Here is a 17,041-nt window from a genome sequence, read left to right as displayed (position 1 = left end):
TTTATGCTTAAATTAGATGATTTTATGCTTAAATTCTAGTTTTACCTTTGTGGGGTCGGGGTTACCTTTATGGGTTTGTTTTAGTGATCCATACTGAAGTATAACAATATGGGTATGGTTGGATTTGTGTGACCTCGTAGAATATTATTTTGACTATGTTGAACCCGATTTCACGTTAAATTATTGTTTTGACCTTCGTGTTTCGAGACGGGATTTTAGGTTGACTTTTTGAACCTAAATTCCCTATATGGCTTTATGTGTATCGTTATACTTGTATTATCATGTAGATATTGTAATTGAACATATTGGGCTCCTTCAAAAGCTCAGGGGAAGGGGAAGGCCGGAGTGACTCTTCAGCTTCGGATTCAGGCAAGTTGAGACTTACTAGACCCTTTATTTAGTGTATGTGTTGGTTAATGTAGTAAAAGGGGCATAATAGGGAATTGGGGGTCCTGTACTCGTGAGATAGCAAAACACTTGTGCGGGTACATGTGTATCTGTATGGGTAACTAAAATTTGAACTAAATATGAATTGTGATGGGATTACGTGTTTAGCCTCCAGGCCATGATGAATGGTGGATAAATCCATTTAGGCTGGTATGATTATTGTTTATTTGGGATATGATGGCCATTGTTGGTTGTATAATTGTGAATAATGACTTGGTTTGCATACATCACTCTACCTCTCGTGTATACTATAAAAAGGACATCTATATACATGACATTGAATTGTTATTATGCATTTACATGGTGTACGCATATCCGTTCATATTTTCATGATATTATTGGCATTTTATTGTTGAATATACAAGACTAGTGCCTGGGAGGCCGGATAATGGATATAGTACATAGATGAAGTGATGATAATATTATAACTAGATGGCTGAGACCCGATGTGATCTGGTATTCCGGGTGGGTATATGAACCTCATGAGTCCCCTGTGGGTCACGTGAAGCCTACTGCAGGAGCGTGTGTATACCGATGCATATGGTCATTGCATTGAGTACCATTCACTTATATTGCATGCATTCTTTACATCTCATGCTACTTATGCTTGTCTAACTTGATTTCATGCCATATGTGTGTTACAGGATATAAAGATGGGATCCTTATGTTCATACTTGACATAATCTATATAAAGATGGGATCTTACACTTACTCTTGACTTATAACGATGAAAAAGGTGAACTTTCACGGTTATTCTAAAATGGAATGGACTTCTAGATCCGATTATAACGTGTGATTCTTATCTACTTATTGTATGCTTATAAACTGTGATTTTGATACTAACTAAGCAAGAAGAGGAGTAACAGAAGTACCAACCCTCATCATCACTATAGTTTAGGGTTGGTTAACGATACTGCTGGTACACGTGCTTCCCATACTCACTCTATACTTGTTGCACCTTTTGTGTGCAGGTACGGATCGGGGTACGAGTGGAGGCTTGTAGATCCTTTGGAGCATTTCTCGGAGTTTTAGGGTGAGCCGATAATGGTTCCACGCCGCCAGACTCCTTATCTTTATTTGATTTCTTTCATTACTTCAGACAGTATTATGTATTTTTTAGCTTTGTATTAGGATTAGTAGCTCTGTACTTATGACTTCCAGGTTTTGGGGAGCGATTTCAGACTTAGACTTATTTTCCATCTATGTATTATTAAGACTTAAGTACCTTGGGTTGTTTGACTTTATTTTCGCATTTACTTATGTTAACTTGTATGGATTTGGGGTTTTACCTAAAGGATGGGTTGGAAGCCCTCACGACACAAATGAAATTTTGGGTCGTGACATAAATTAATTCATTTTGATTTGTGTGGGCCTATGAAAATACAAGCAAAAGGTGGTTTTGAGTATTTCGTGACTTTCACAGATGACTACTCGAAAGCGGATATATTTATTTGTTCTGCTATAAGTCTGAGTACTTTGAGAAATTCAATGAATTTTAGATAGAAACGGATAAACGACATGATAAACATATCAAATCAGTGCGATCTGATTACGGTGGTGAATACCTTTTTGCAGAATTCATTAAATACTTATCAGATTGTGGAATAACGTCTCAATTATCTGCTCCAGGAACACCACAACAAAATGGTATGGCAGACAGAAGAAATAGAACACTTACTGTGGAAATATTTATTACTAATACTACCTAAAGACTGTGGACATATTTGTAAATTAGATGGCCAAATGGTATTTGGCCGTAACGTTACCCTGAATAAATAAGTACAATAGCGATTATCAAAAGAGTTTGGGTGTGATTACTGATAATATCTAGGATTTTAGCTAATTGCAATTGGGCAATTTGCAGGATTGCTCTTTGCCGGGGGTGGTCTTTAATTTTTACCCCTCAAAATGGTGGTCTTTAAATTCTGTCCTTCAGGCAGAATTTCTACCCGTGCAAATTCTGCCTTAAGGCAGAAATTCTCCCTTCAGGCAGAATTTGCATGGGTAGAAATTCTGCCTGTGCAGCCCAAATTCTGCCTTAAGGCAGAATTTTGCTAGGCAGATTTGCAAAATTCTGCCTTGTGATTTTTTTTTTAACTGAGCTGGGGTTCGAACTCACAACCTTGGGGTGTTAGGCGAGGGGTAAAATTTAAAGACCATCAATTTGAAGGGCAAAAATTAAAGACCACCCAAAACAAAGGGCAATCCGCGCAAAAAAAAGATTGTAATTTGAAGCAAGTGGACGATCTAAGGATTAGAATTTTCTGTATCAAGTGGACCAATGAGAAGTTGGTAGCATTTGATCATAACTAGGACATTAGCTAAAGAATTTTTAATTTTCTCTTTGCTCTTTTACTTTTAAGAGGGAAAACCTAACTACATGGCCACGCAATTTGAATTAACCTACTATAAAGACAATCAAAACACTAAATTAGGGTAAAAACTCTTTTTCTGCAAAATAATTTGATTTGAAACCTTAGGCAGCCTTTCTTAGCTTCTACATTCTTCACTTCCAAAGTAAATTCTTTTTTTCATAAAAGAAAATAATTCATATTTTAAATTCACAAAATTAGTCCTAAAACAACCGTATCGATATAACGAGGATTGGATGAAAATTTCGATTTACATAAGAGGCTTAGATTCAATTTTTACGGGGTATAAATGATGAGGATAAGTTAAAACGGGTATAATAAATGACGAAGCAAAAATGCAAAATAAATAATGAGCAATATATAAAACCAACCGGTCATTTCCTTCTTTTCTTTCTCGAATAGAAATCTTATGGACAAACTTATCAGCAGTATTGATAATCTTTCTCAAAAATATTAAAAAAAAATCCCATAATTGGGAAAAAGGAAGCTTCTTCGGAAACCCAAACCCAATAGAACGAGCCAAAAAAAGGAAAATAATTAAATAAAAGGGCTGCGTTTGAATCTGTGGAAACTTCAAAAAGGGAAAAATATATCAGAGTTTAAAAACACTTTGTTTAAAGAATGATCAGAAGGGAAGAAGCTATTGAAGTTGTTGAAAAGATACAGTGATTCATCACAGAGAAGAGAGAGAGAGAGAGATCTGAATTTGGTGTAAATGATGGCTTCAACGAAGAACAGTAGTCCGTTACTACCCATGACGACTACGTCGATCGATTCACCACCGGCGGAGGAGAAGGTGTTCAAAGGATCGGCTATGACTAAACGCGGTGCTTATGCTGCTATCTCTTACATGTCCTGTGCTGGTATAAATAAATTTCCTCTTTCTCTTTATTAGCGTGTATCTGTTCCTCTTTGCCTTTTCCATATTTTGCTCATGTTCTCTAATTGTCTCTTCAACTCTAATATCCTTCATTATTCTTTGAAACTTGTTGAAATTGCAATTTTTAGAGCTAGGAATAGAGTTCAATTATTTGTTCATCACGTTTGATTCAAATTCAGACCTTATTTGTTGATCGTCAGTTGAGTGATTCGTCATGGAACTGAGTGTTTTACGGCGTTCGTTAGTTAATCGGTTGAATTTTGAACTTCTCCATCACTTTGAAAAAACTAGTATTGCAATCATTAGAGCTAGCAAATCTGTTCGATTTAATTAAAAAGGCTCTTTTTTTTTTTATTTGTTGGAGAGTTGAGTGATTCGTCATGGAATGAAGTAATTATAAGATGTTTCCTTTCCTAATTGTCTTAAAAAGTTGAGCTCTTGATTCATGTTTGGTGTTATTGATAGCAAGTTCTCTTCCCGATTTTGTGATTATTGCTTTAGTCGTGTTAATGAGAGTGATATTTGTTGAACTAGTTATAATTACTATTGGTGGGACTTAGATTTGGTTAGGTTGAACGTAATAATTGTTGACTCATGTAGAAGCTAATCATGGCAACTTTGCTAGTTGGTTGTAGTCTCCATAAATCATACTTTCCGCACCTTATTATGCAGATCTGTGGCAAATTAAACAAAGGACACGTGACATAAATCAAATTTTGCTAAAAAGATGTGTCACCTATTCTGCTCTCTCTTTAACAAAACTTCTTTTGTTTTATATTTGCATTGAAACTTTATTCTTTTTACTGGCGCAAAATCTATGAAATACAAGCTTTATGTGCCTTACACATCAAATGCCTTAGGTATTGACTAACCTATTTAAAAAAAACACTGCCATTCATTTTGATTCTTTTCAAGCACTTCCTCCGTGGCTCTGTTGAATTTTACATGTCTTAGTTTGACTGGATACGGAGTTTAAGAAGATAAGGAATGTTACTGGACCTTGTGGTCTCAAACTAAAGATGTGTATAATGTACCAAAATGCCTTTTGAATCTCGTGGTCTTAAACATGTCATGTGAGATGTTGGAATTAAAGAGTTACTAAATATAGAAAGTGACATTCTTTTCAAACATACTAAAAAGTAAAGTAAGACACATCTAAAACAAAGGGAGTATTTCTCCGTTCCTCCTATATATCAAAATTCATCATGCTTGACTTGCTCAGCTTTTGATGGCATGATCAGATGTTCTTTTTGGATGAATTTACCCTTCATTATATAGCGGGGGATGTTCGGGGATAAGATGGGAAAAAATGTTTTTTACACAATTCCTTTATACCATCTAAATGCCACTGTCTTTATATTGCATCAATTGTTCATTAACATGTTCATTTAATCTTGGCACTGTTGGATTTAGACCCTCTGCTTTTTCTTTTTGCTTATTTAGCAGTTTTACACACAAAAATGTGTTGATTATCTTGGGCACTTTATACATGTTGATCAAATCGTGTCCATTCACGGATCCTTAAAATGTCTTATCTTGTCAAATAATTAACATGTTTGAAGGCTCCACTTTTCTTTTGCTTTGCTTTTTGCCAAGTCCAAGGCCGCTCGTGTTATAAATGGATGAATTCAAAGGGATAAAAGTAAGTGGATAAAGGAGGGTCAAACTTACCGTTATATAATTAACTTAAGATGGACACTTGTGTTATTTGGAAGTGTAGCATTTATGTCCGTTGGAGTTGTCCTTCTAGACATTATAAGCGATTAATCAGTAGTAAATGTATAAAAGTAATGTATTGTATCTTTCCCAAATCTTATGCTTCCTGATTCAGACAAACAGACCGTATTTGTGTCTTTGTATGATTATTGTCCATATATGCTACTCTAGCATAGTGGGAAATTAACATGTTTTTCTTTTTCTTTTCTTTGTTGCTAAATCCATGTGTAAATGCCATTATATTAATGATATTGTAGAACTTATTGCAAAATATTATCTGTTCTTTGAGCCTGTTTGGATGGGCTTATTTTAAGCAGCTTATAAGCTGTTTTCAGCTTATAAGCTGCTTTAGATAAGCTAAGTCAAACAGGCCCAATTATTTTTTTGATCTTATTTTAAGCAGAAAATGACTTTAAGCTGGCCAGCCAAACACTCAAAAAAGCTGAAAACAGCTTATAGGCAACTTATAAGCCAATCCAAACGGGCTCTTTATCACACACTTGAATAAGATAATCCAAAAAGTTTCAGTTTTGGCTAGTGACTCCATTTTCCAACATCCAAAAAATTAGGGATACCTTTTTCTACGATTCTTGACTGAAAATATTAGAAAGCCGAAATAAAGACTCAATGAATACCCCATTGCATGTCGTCGCCTTGTGCTTAATGTCCATTTCTGGATGGTAATCTTTGTTCACTGTCAATGTTAATTCATGTTCATTGGGGTCAGTAGACTCCAGTCAATTCTAAAAGAGATCGTAAAGTAGTCTATATTTTAGCCTTTAGGACATTTAGTCGAGAAACTAAACACTTAATTGTGACCCCAATGACAAGAACTTAATGCATAGTCATTGATGACTTGGAATGATGCGCGGTTCCATTAAGCATCAGTTGACATAGAAGAGTATCAATTGCTGAAGTATAGTTGTCAATCTTGAATTTTGATTCTGTGAGGTCATTTGGGAGGAATATTGGAACTTCCTTTTCTTTGCTCTAACCCTTTGCTTCACCTTTCTAAGCATCGTAGTCCTTAAGTTGGTTTGTTCCTTATTGTTTATAAAAGACCTTTTAGTTCTCCATAATTTATATTTCCTTGTGGTTTTCCGTTTGCGTTCAAGGGCGTTTCATCATGTTCTTTTTGAGAAGCTCGCCATAGTCGTTTTATGGCAGTGCCTGATGCTTACAAAATTACCTGATTTCGACTTGCAGTTCTCTTGGTATTGTTCAATAAAGCAGCTCTTTCTTCATACAACTTCCCATCTGCAAATGTCATCACACTCTGTCAGGTACATAGAGACTCTGTTTTTAGCAGGGATGCCTGGCGGTCTCAGCATTGTACCACGCTATTTGTTCATTTTCCTGGGCTGGTTACTGACATTTATTCTAAAGCAATTTGTCTTCATGACCTTTAAATAGACTGTCCATTCATCATGCAAAATCTCTGGCTTATTTCTTAAGTTTTAAACAGTATACCAGATATAATATTTTACATTATTAATATCTCCATATAACGTTTTTATGTTTCCATATGAGTTAAGAAACTTGTGCTTGACAGGAGTTGCTTCTGTGCTTTTCAAAAGCAGTTCTTTGTATCAGTTGGCATCACCGAATTGATATATATTTAACCTCTTGTCATTTGCAGATAATATGTTCGTGTTGTTTTCTTTATCTCTTAAGACGGCTGAAGCTCATTTCTTTTCATTTGAGTGAATTTCTGTCTACGCCTGACAATTTTAAAACGTTTGTGCCACTGAAGACACTGATTGATACTTTACCTGTTGCTGTGACCTATCTTCTCTACATGGTAATTGTTTCATTTAGTATTGTACTTTTATGTATATTATTTCCTCAAAGGTCAGGAGTTCGCATCTCACCAAAAGATTTTATGTGGTCTCTGGTTCTCCTTGAAAGCTAGTCACGATGGAGTCTGTTCGGGGAGTAAATGTACCCATGTACACAACCCTTAGGAGGACGACTGTTGTATTTACAATGATTGTGGAATCCATTCTTGCAAGTCAGAAGTACAGTCGTCCTATTATTGGAAGGTAAGGATTTCCTACTATGGGATCTTGAGATAGACAACAAAGAAAAGTTCTTTATCGGGATTTGGAAAATGAGGAAATAATATTTGAAACTTAACATCTCAAAGTCTGTACAATAGGGAATATTTAGATTAATGTTTCACTTCTTATTCATTCTGTTCTCTGTCGTGTTCTCAATTTATGAATTAAAGTTTGCTTACCAGTTTTTCTTATTATATCTTCTGGTTCACCAATGGTTGACTTGCTCAAGAACTATACAGTTTTCCATAAAGAAGAAAAATATAATATGGAAATAGTGACTAGAGGAGCCGGATTAATTTCACTTGTTCCTTATTCTGGTTCTGGACGAGACTAATAACTCCGGGAAAATGAAAATTTCTTCGACTTTATATGCTTACAGTTGAAACAAGGCTTATTAATCTGGTAAAATGAGATCTGACAAAATGCATAAAGTTGAAAACTGATTGCTTAATCTAATAACCTTAAATAGCCTAATGGTATGGATACATGAGAGCCAAAATACATGGCTATATTCTGTTGCTTCATTTGTGCTCTTTTGAAAGCAGCTAGAATAAATAGAAAGTTTTTTTTTTCTGTCTCGGTTCTGTTATATTTCTAGTAGTTAGTTTTAGAGGCTATTAAGGGATTTATAACCTAAAACACCAAAAGGGTCTTTTGGTTCGCGGACAAAGTTATGCAGGGATTAATAATCCAAAGAATACGGGGATTTATAATCACTGGATTATGTAGTGTATATGCTTGTTTCAGCAGATGTTTGGTTCATTGCATCAAAAAATGGGATATGTTTGTTTTTTAGGTGTTTTACCCCCATAAAGTTAATACCGATATAAGTTATCTCATGTTGGATCTGATATAGAATACCGATTTTGTCAGTATTAAACATACTGGTATTGCTTATATCAGAAACAAAGTGCCAACAACATGCGGTGTAAAACAATTGTAGAATTTGAGAAAGAAGAAAAGGCTTTTTTTGTATTTCAATATGTGTTTACATCCCATGAGAAGGTGTATTTATACAAGTGAACCGTAACTGATTAAGGAAAGACATTCAGTTACAAAAAAGGAAATATTCTATTCCTATATTATGCTAGGACAAGGAAAAAATAAAATCTCCTAAAATCATGCTAAATAATTAACAGACAACAATAATACCGAATATCCTGGTGACCAGATGACCCTTTGATTCTCCTTTTACGCTTCTAAATTGACCAATAAGAAGATAATTCATTGTTTGCCACTTTGCCTGCCTTTCCGTAAGTTCTATTCTTTCTTCTTCTGTTAAGGGCGCTGTTAACTACACATAATTCAAGCACATAGATTAAGTAATACTGTGTGATATTTCTTGCTCATTCTTCTAACAAAATGTTGCCTAACATTACCAGTGTGGTGATAATCGTGTTCGGTGCTTTTGTTGCTGGAGCTCGGGACTTGTCATTTGACTTTTACGGCTATGCTGTTGTCTTCTTATCCAACATCACAACGGCAATATACCTTGCCACCATAGCGCGTATTGGTAGTGTTGTTTTTTCCTTGTCATGTAATCTTTTCAGATTGATATCTTTTTTGGTCCTTTCTAATAATTCCATCTATCCAGGAAAATCAAGTGGCCTCAATAGCTTTGGCCTAATGTGGTGCAATGGTATTGTTCTTGTTCTCTTTTACTCATCCTTGTCATTCATTATAGTTCTTGTATCTGATTATTATTTTTTGGTTCTTTTGCCTCTAACAGGAATCGTCTGTGGACCTTTCTTACTTGTTTGGTCTCTTATTCGAGGTGACCTGGCACTGACAATGGATTTCCCTTACTTATTTTCACCAGGTTTCCTGGTAAGTTTCATGATTAACTTGGTGTATGGTACCTTACTATCTCGTTATCTCTTGCACCACATAATAATATGATGCTCAAATTTGCTTTGTTCTCTGGAGGAGCTCAAACTCATAAGGTGTTCTTTCCCATCCCTCTTCTCCCCATCTCCTGGGACAGTATTTTTGCTGTCCCCGGGTAAAAAGGAAAAGCGAAGAGAGTGAATCCTGCTCCAAACAGTAATGTTGGTTTCAATGTATATATGCCCCATTTTCTTCATACTTAGCATACTGTCACATGGTTCCTTCCAACTATTACTGGACATCTAACTGCTACTTAGAATTCTCTGAATGGGATGTCATATTGCTGTGTTTTGACTCTTGGTACTTTGTAAATGAACAGGTTGTAATGCTAATGTCTTGCATATTGGCATTTTTCTTGAACTACTCTATATTTCTCAACACAACCCTGAATTCAGCCGTCACACAGACAATATGTGGTAACTTGAAGGTTTGTTCTCTGATGAATCTGATTATCCTATTAAACTTTTTGATTTACCTCACTAGGTCAAAACTCCAATTGGAGAAAGTACAAAGTATTTTGTTAAATGGCAAACGATGTTTGTGGAGGAACCCAAGTCCATAATTCAGGTAGTCAAATGCATTGCTTTGTTGCAATTGGAGTTGAATAGAGTGCAAGATTGCAAGTGATTGTGTTATTCAGTTCCTGGAGAACATTCATTTCTAAAATGCCTAGGGCCCTCATAAGGCTTGTCGCAGCAGAGGGTGCTGATAACCCACATGAGAAGGGTAAAAGATATCTCAGTGAACTTTACATTAAAATAGGAATTCTTTTTGTTAAATAAATCCACCTAAATAGGTGGAGGATTAGGCTCTAACCCCTATGTGTTCGTTGAAAACAAATAGAACAGTTATAAAATGGAAGAGGGGAGCATATGCCTTTCTTTTGATAAGTAAGAAAAAAAAAGAGATGTACGCCTAACCTCCTTAGGCACAGCAAAGAGTGGACATGCCCACTCCTCTATAATTTGATCCTATAATATATATTTTGCAATACTAAATTCTTTCCAATAGTGTATAAGGAGGACTCCTATTTACAAAATGACAATTGAGGAAAGTTTTATGGTTAGAATACTTTGGCACTACGTACTATAAAATGGAAAATGCACGTCTCTATCTTGTCAACTGAAGTCCTTATCAAATATTCCACTAGTCACCCGAAGTGATCTAGATAGAACTGTATGGACTTCTTGTTACCTTATCTAGTCAAAGAAGGTAAGCAGATTCTAATTCCCCTCTTTCCCTAATTTTGAGGCATCTCTTGGTGGACAAATGACCCTTTATGGTCAAATCCTGCATATATTCCCGCACATAATACGACTCGTGTTCCTATTGTAATCTCAATGGCTTATTCTCAAATGTTGCGATTAAGTCTTGTGTCCCTTTGTCTTTTGAGTCTTCATCCTCTGCTTCCCACTCCCTTTCTTCATTATCTTTTTATAGTTGATGGATCTAGTTTATGGGGTAATAGTTCCCTTTCTTTCTTAAATAATGATGTTCCTTGTTTACCTTCCGCTTTTGCCATTTCGGTTGATTTTGACCGGACTCTATGTGAATAGAGTCGATTACGTTTGGATTTATTGTATTGCTGTCTGGGGGCTTGTCTAGTAGCCCACAAGGTTTTCCAGTTTCCCCAATGACTATTTACTTCATTCTATGTTCGCTGCTGTTGATTCTCAGTCTGTCCTTTCTCTTGATCTGTAGAGGCTTGTTTAGTTCCTTTAGTAGCTTCTGCTGTTGTTTTCTGTTGGTTCTCAGCGGGAGCATAGTTGTTTGGTTTGCTTGCTAGGCATTCTTTCGAGCATTCAAAATCCAAGAATTCTTTTCTCCTACTTTGGTATTTTATCGGACATCTGATGTGCCAATATGCTCACTGCAGTTTTTCCTTCTGCGTATTTCTCCTTGGCGTTCTCTCGAGCATCTGGTTTTCCGCCTTCATATTTTTCTTCCTCCTTATGATTTTTCTATGAAATTGCTTCCTTATCTCTGCTTCTTTCTTGCATTTTGTCCATCATACCTTCATCTTGAGATATAGTACCAGCAAGCCAGTGCTCGTTTCATCTCATGTGTGTGGTTGCATGTAAATAGACTCATTCTCACGTTAATCGTTGATTTCTTGTTTAAGAATCAAAGAGTACCGAGGTCTTATAATTTCTCATTTGAATTGAATCCTTGGAATTTTAATGGTAGACATACATGTCATATGCAGACCAAAGACCAAGCTGAACAGGATATAAACTTCTAATGTATGGGTTTGGGTGTTGTGCTGTTGAAACTATTTGGGACTGCCGTAATCTCAACTTACCACCAGCCAATGTCCAATACACCCAAAGTTATGAAAAAAGAAAACAAAATCACTTGAACTTATCACCTTATTCCTCGGAAGCAACTTATAGAATAGCCCAGTGGCGGAGCTAGGAATTTGGTGAATGGTGTGCAAATTTTCTTCTTACTTGTATTAAGGGTGTGCAAAATTAAGTATATACTCATAATAGCTGACATTTAACCTATGTACACCGCGTAATTTTCTGACGAAGGGTGTGCACCAGACCACCCTTCACCTAAGGTGGCTCCGCCCATGGAATAGCCTCATATCACTAGGCTACAGTTACTGATAACTTTCAGATATTGTTCTCACAACGTACTGAAAGAAAAAGCCCATGTCCTTTGTCAAAAGTTCTCATTTCTAAATAGATGGAGTTGAGCATGAAGCTACATGCCCCTTTAGTGGAGCTGATGGAAATTTGATAGGATATCCTTGAGTTTGTGATGCTGAAATATCTGAGCCCCTTTACTACGAAATGCCAGATTGCACTTTCAGTCAAAGTTGGGTAGCAAACTAAGGAGGGGGTCTATTAACCTCTGCCCCTCTTCTCCTTCCCTTCCTCACCCCCCTCTAAAGAAGAGAAGAAAAAGTGATGCAAACCAAACTCTGTGGGGCCAATAAACATGATTCAGAGTCCTTTTGGCTGCTACTGCCCACAACCTCTTTTCCCTGTGGTTCTGTATAATCCCTCAATTTTTCATCTACTCCCTGTAGTTATAGTGAGACAGCCGGGTGGCACTGTTAAGAGGAAATATACATAATTTCCCATATGAAATTTTAAAAAGGGAGAGTTATTCACCCTACTGGCCAGGCTGTCTATCACTGCATTTGCAAATATAGGATTCTCTTGAAGATGCACACCTTTATGGTTTTTCTCTGAAGAGATCAGTAGGACTTTTGTAAAGTGGCTCTAGAGTCCACTTTCCAACCAAGGTCCTATGCTTGCGAGACTTCCATTTAACTTGTTAAGTATGCTCGAGTAAGAAAGAAGTTAAATTTCAGAAGATGATTATTCTCTATCAGTACTATAGTTTTTTCTTCCTTTATGCAGGATCTTTTCACAATCTCTCTAGGATGGTTCATATTTGGCGGGCTTCCATTTGATTTGGTGAGTGTATTATTTCTGTTTCTGTGATTGCTGTTCTGTGTTGTCTGCTAATCATTGTGGATGGATATTTCTTTCAGTTGAATGTCCTTGGGCAGCTTCTGGGATTTGTTGGCTCTGGTCTCTACGCCTACTACAAACTCATAGGGAAGTGATTGTTGAGAATATCCATATGATCTTTCCAGGGGAGTTATAATTTGCAGCATTGTTTGACCCCATTTTTGTATTGGTAATTATGTGAATCTTGAAGAGACAAACATTCAGCTGCAAAGTATAATTTCCTTTATAAGTAATTCGGGTATCCAATCTTCATCGGGGTTGTAAAAGTGCCAGCTGACTTAATGTTATGGACAGTCGGTTGAGTGTAAGAACTGTACCTTGATGCATGACCGAGTCTCAGCAGCGCAGGGCCCTAAAAAAAGAAGAATTACCTCCACAAGGATGAGGAAAACTTAGAGTCCGCAACTTTTCTAGCACAAAAAAAAAAAGTTGAACCAAACTAGTACAAAAAAAAAAAAAAACACATTAGTAGGTTTCACGTACGAATTTCGTGCGTGAAAGGACCAAACTGCAAAAATGCAGCTTGGGCCTTTCACGCACGAAATTCGTGCGTGAAAGGACCAACTTGCAAAAATGCAACCTGGGCCTTTCACGCACGAATTGAGGAGGCCTAACATCTAAAAGTGTTAGGAAAATTAACCTTTCACGCACAGAAAATGTGCGCGAAAGGCTTTTATCCTTTCACGCAGTAATTTCGTGCGTGAAAAGGCCTCCCTCCCCCAACACCTTGATTTGACAATGCATTATTTGACCGTTTTAACACGACTTGTATTGCGCACCATTTTAATGCGTAATGTAACACCACGCATGACAATTTCAGGAATCTATGACACATAAAGCCTTGATTTGACAATACGTTGTTGCATTATTTGACCGTTTTAACACGACTTGTATGGTGCACCATGTTAGTGCGCAATTTAAGTATTGATTTGACAACACACCATGCATGACAATTTCAGGAATCTATGACACATAAAGCCTTGATTTGACAATACGTTCCTGCATTATTTGACCGTTTTAACACGACTTGTATTGCGCATCATTTTAATGCGCATTGTAAATATTGATTTAACAACACACCACGCATGACAATTTCAGGAATCTATGACACATAAAGCCTTGATTTGACAATACATTGCTGCATTATTTGATCGTTTTAACACGACTTGTATTGCGCACCATTTTAATGCGCAATCTAAGTGTTGATTAGACAACACACCATGCATTACAATTTTGAGTGGTCTATTTAACTTGAAGGCTTGACGAGTGAAAAACTCATCAACTTCTAAGTCTTACAAGTCATTAAAAAAATAAATCAAACTTCATAGAAAAAATGTCTCAAAATGCTTCAACTGTTAAGGTTTCACTATTTTGGGATGGAGATATCGTCGAGAACAATTACTCCATTCGTTATAGTATCAAACCAAAAGCCCATGTTAAATTTCCAACAACTTTCAATTATGAAACACTAGTCAGTTACATGCACAAACGAATAAAAACTACACCCACTGAGTTTGGAATCTCAATAACTGGCAGATATCCACAAACAATATCAAACGGTGTAGTGCGTTATGGCATGCACAATATCAACGATGATGAATCTTTGAGTGATTATTTGGGATCGCCGGAAGAATATCGTGGTTTAGTATTCATTAATGTTCTTGAGATGTATGTTTAAAAGATACCTCGAGAAGAAGTCCCTCAAGTCCAACCTATTCATGGTAACATTATGGGGACTTTAGTTCTTATGGAGACATTTTGAGTGGTCAAGTGCCGCTGGAAAATCTAAGCCAGCAATTTAATCAAGCTTACAATGAAAATTGGTAACTATGAATTTTTCATATTATTATGTGTAGTAGCACGTGTTTGTTGTATGAATTGGTAAATAACCAGTTTTCAAATCTTTATAGGAACTATTCTCAAAACTCGCCAGTGGTACCAAATATGGATGTTGGTCAATCCTCTCAGTTCGGTGGAGTTGATCATTCTCCACACCATGACAGTGCTTATGAACGACAGTAAGTTCATCACATTGATATTAAATTATCTGATATATATATATATGATGTTGGTATTTAAAATATGTTGCTTTTCGTGTAGGAGGATGAATGCACTTGATAATGAAGATTTTCCTAATTATTATGAGTCATCATCAAGTGATGACGATGAAATAGCTAATAATGCAGAGGTAACCGATGATGAAGATGATGATGATGTTCAAGTTGGTATGACCAACAATATTCCTCAAAGCCAAAACCAACAAGAACCAATGCACCACCACGTACCACCACTGATGGCTGAAAACCCAACTTCTGAAAGCCCAGTTCAGTGGCATTCTAACAATATCCCTTATCTTGATAGCCTGCAGGGTCGTGATGATGCATTTGTCTTCACAAGAGAAGATGATGATAGTCGCCAAAAAACCTGGATTGAACCAAAGGATCTCTACAAAGATCGATGCTACCTTGCAAATGGAATGTTGTTCGCATCCAAAAAGGCGTTGCAACGGGCTGTCAAAATTTATTGTTTTAAGGACATGAGGGAGTTTAAGGTTGATCAGTCAAACACAAAGATATGAAGACTAGTTTGTAAACGACGATATCAAGGCTGTGAGTGGTTGCTTCGGCGAATTGTTAAGCCTGATGTTATGTGGGCTATCACAAAATTCCGCGAAAGACACACTTGTGATATGGAAGAAAATCGAGCAGATCATTATAATTTAGATACAAACATGATTGATCAAGTATTACTTAAAGACGTTGCTGAAACGCCAAGGTAACTTATCCTACCTAGTACATTATATGTCTTATATCGATTAAAAGATCATTACTAAATGTTGTTTGTTTAAACTTGTGCAGGATCCCATCAAAGATTGTATTCGAAACGTTCAAACCGTATATAGTAAAACTATAAGCAACATAAAGGGATTTCTCGGGCGTAAACGCGCTTTTGAGATGGTCTTTGGAAATTGGCATACTTCTTTTCAATCGTTGCCAAGGTATATGATAGCTCTACAACATTTTAATAATGGTACTGTTGTAGAGTGGCGGCTTATAGAGGGTAAAATTTTCAACTTCGTATTTTGGACATTCAAACCATGCATTGATGGTTTTGCTCACTGCTGACCAGTGATATCATAGATGGTACGCATGTATATGGTACCTACGACATCAAGCTCCTAATTGCAATAGGAATGGATGCCAATGGGTCAATATTTCCTCTTGCTTTCGCAATTTCCGCTAACGAGAGCAACAATACATGGGGCATTTTTTTGACCCATTTGAAAACTCATGTTATTAAGGATCGTACCGGCATATGCGTGTTGTCTGATCGTCATAAAGGCATATTGCACAATATGGCTAATTTACCGGGGTGGCAGCCTCCCTTTGTTTACCATCGCTATTGTTTGAGGCACTTGAAGGAAAATTTGCAATCAACGTTTCACAATGGCACTCTAAACAAATTGATGTGGGGGGCTGCGACGGAGCATCAACAACGAAAATGGGCTGCAAAAATGGATATGATCAGGGCAGTGAGTGAACCCGCATATGTTTGGTTGATGAAGCTCGAAGTTGAAAAATGGATGCTTCATGCTGATGGAGGCAAAAGATGGGGCATGCTCACAACAAACAGCTCAGAGTCTTTCAATGGCTTGCTGAAATCTGCTCGAGGACTACCTGTCACAGCAATGGTGAGAATAACTTTCAAGCAGGTTGTGGAGCGATTTGTTGTTAGGACAAGGCAGGCTAGAGCGATATTAGCCGACGGCGGGACATGGATGCCAAAGCCCTTCAAAAATATGGAACATTATAGAAAAAAAGTGAGCATCACCAAATGACCGAGTTTAACCAACAAATTTCCGCGTCTTTAGAAAAATAAATAATCAAGACAGAAAAATGGAGTAACAAAATGTAGTATTTGATTTCAAGAATGTTGAGTGTTACAATTTCTATATAATCCTCTGATTCTCCAACAATAACGTAAACTATGTTGAAAACTTGAATATGATGACTTGGATGCTTGAGCTTGAACTTGAGTTTGAGCTTGAACTTGATGACTTGGATGCTTGAACTTGTAGCTTGTAGAGAAATATATAGACTTTGATCCACGAGCTCTCTTCTTGCTTCTTGTTCTTAATTCCTCCTCCATTTATGAGTTATGAGGATCCCTATTTATAGTTTTTAGGGAGGT

General features: G+C 36.7%; 2 protein-coding genes across 4 annotated transcripts; both read left to right on the top strand.

The window, feature by feature from the left end:
- Positions 1 to 3,216: 3,216 nt before the first annotated feature.
- On the top strand, positions 3,217 to 13,102 carry LOC132636187 (UDP-N-acetylglucosamine transporter UGNT1-like). 2 transcript variants are annotated; one of them, XM_060352909.1, is made up of 10 exons: positions 3,219 to 3,682; positions 6,622 to 6,698; positions 7,055 to 7,216; positions 7,324 to 7,457; positions 8,858 to 8,988; positions 9,070 to 9,114; positions 9,205 to 9,302; positions 9,682 to 9,789; positions 12,737 to 12,793; positions 12,871 to 13,102. In XM_060352909.1, exons 1-10 carry the CDS (start codon positions 3,535 to 3,537, stop codon positions 12,943 to 12,945), a joined length of 1,035 nt encoding a protein of 344 aa, XP_060208892.1. In that variant the 5' UTR covers positions 3,219 to 3,534; the 3' UTR covers positions 12,946 to 13,102. The 2 variants fall into 2 exon arrangements, with proteins under 2 accessions (XP_060208893.1, XP_060208892.1); XM_060352910.1 differs by lacking the exon at positions 9,682 to 9,789 and having other exon boundaries at positions 3,217 to 3,682.
- A 738-nt stretch (positions 13,103 to 13,840) lies between these two features.
- LOC132636188 (uncharacterized) lies at positions 13,841 to 16,958 on the top strand. Of its 2 annotated transcripts, XM_060352913.1 has the most exons (4): positions 13,841 to 14,673; positions 14,761 to 14,868; positions 14,951 to 15,625; positions 15,709 to 16,958. In XM_060352913.1, exons 2-3 carry the CDS (start codon positions 14,795 to 14,797, stop codon positions 15,426 to 15,428), a joined length of 552 nt encoding a protein of 183 aa, XP_060208896.1. In that variant the 5' UTR covers positions 13,841 to 14,673; positions 14,761 to 14,794; the 3' UTR covers positions 15,429 to 15,625; positions 15,709 to 16,958. The 2 variants fall into 2 exon arrangements, with proteins under 2 accessions (XP_060208896.1, XP_060208895.1); XM_060352912.1 differs by having other exon boundaries at positions 13,841 to 14,868.
- Positions 16,959 to 17,041: the final 83 nt, after the last annotated feature.

Source organism: Lycium barbarum, chromosome 4 (assembly GCF_019175385.1).
Source record: "Lycium barbarum isolate Lr01 chromosome 4, ASM1917538v2, whole genome shotgun sequence".
NCBI classification, from domain to species: domain Eukaryota; kingdom Viridiplantae; phylum Streptophyta; class Magnoliopsida; order Solanales; family Solanaceae; genus Lycium; species Lycium barbarum.
This window is presented reverse-complemented; position numbering and strand designations above follow the sequence as displayed.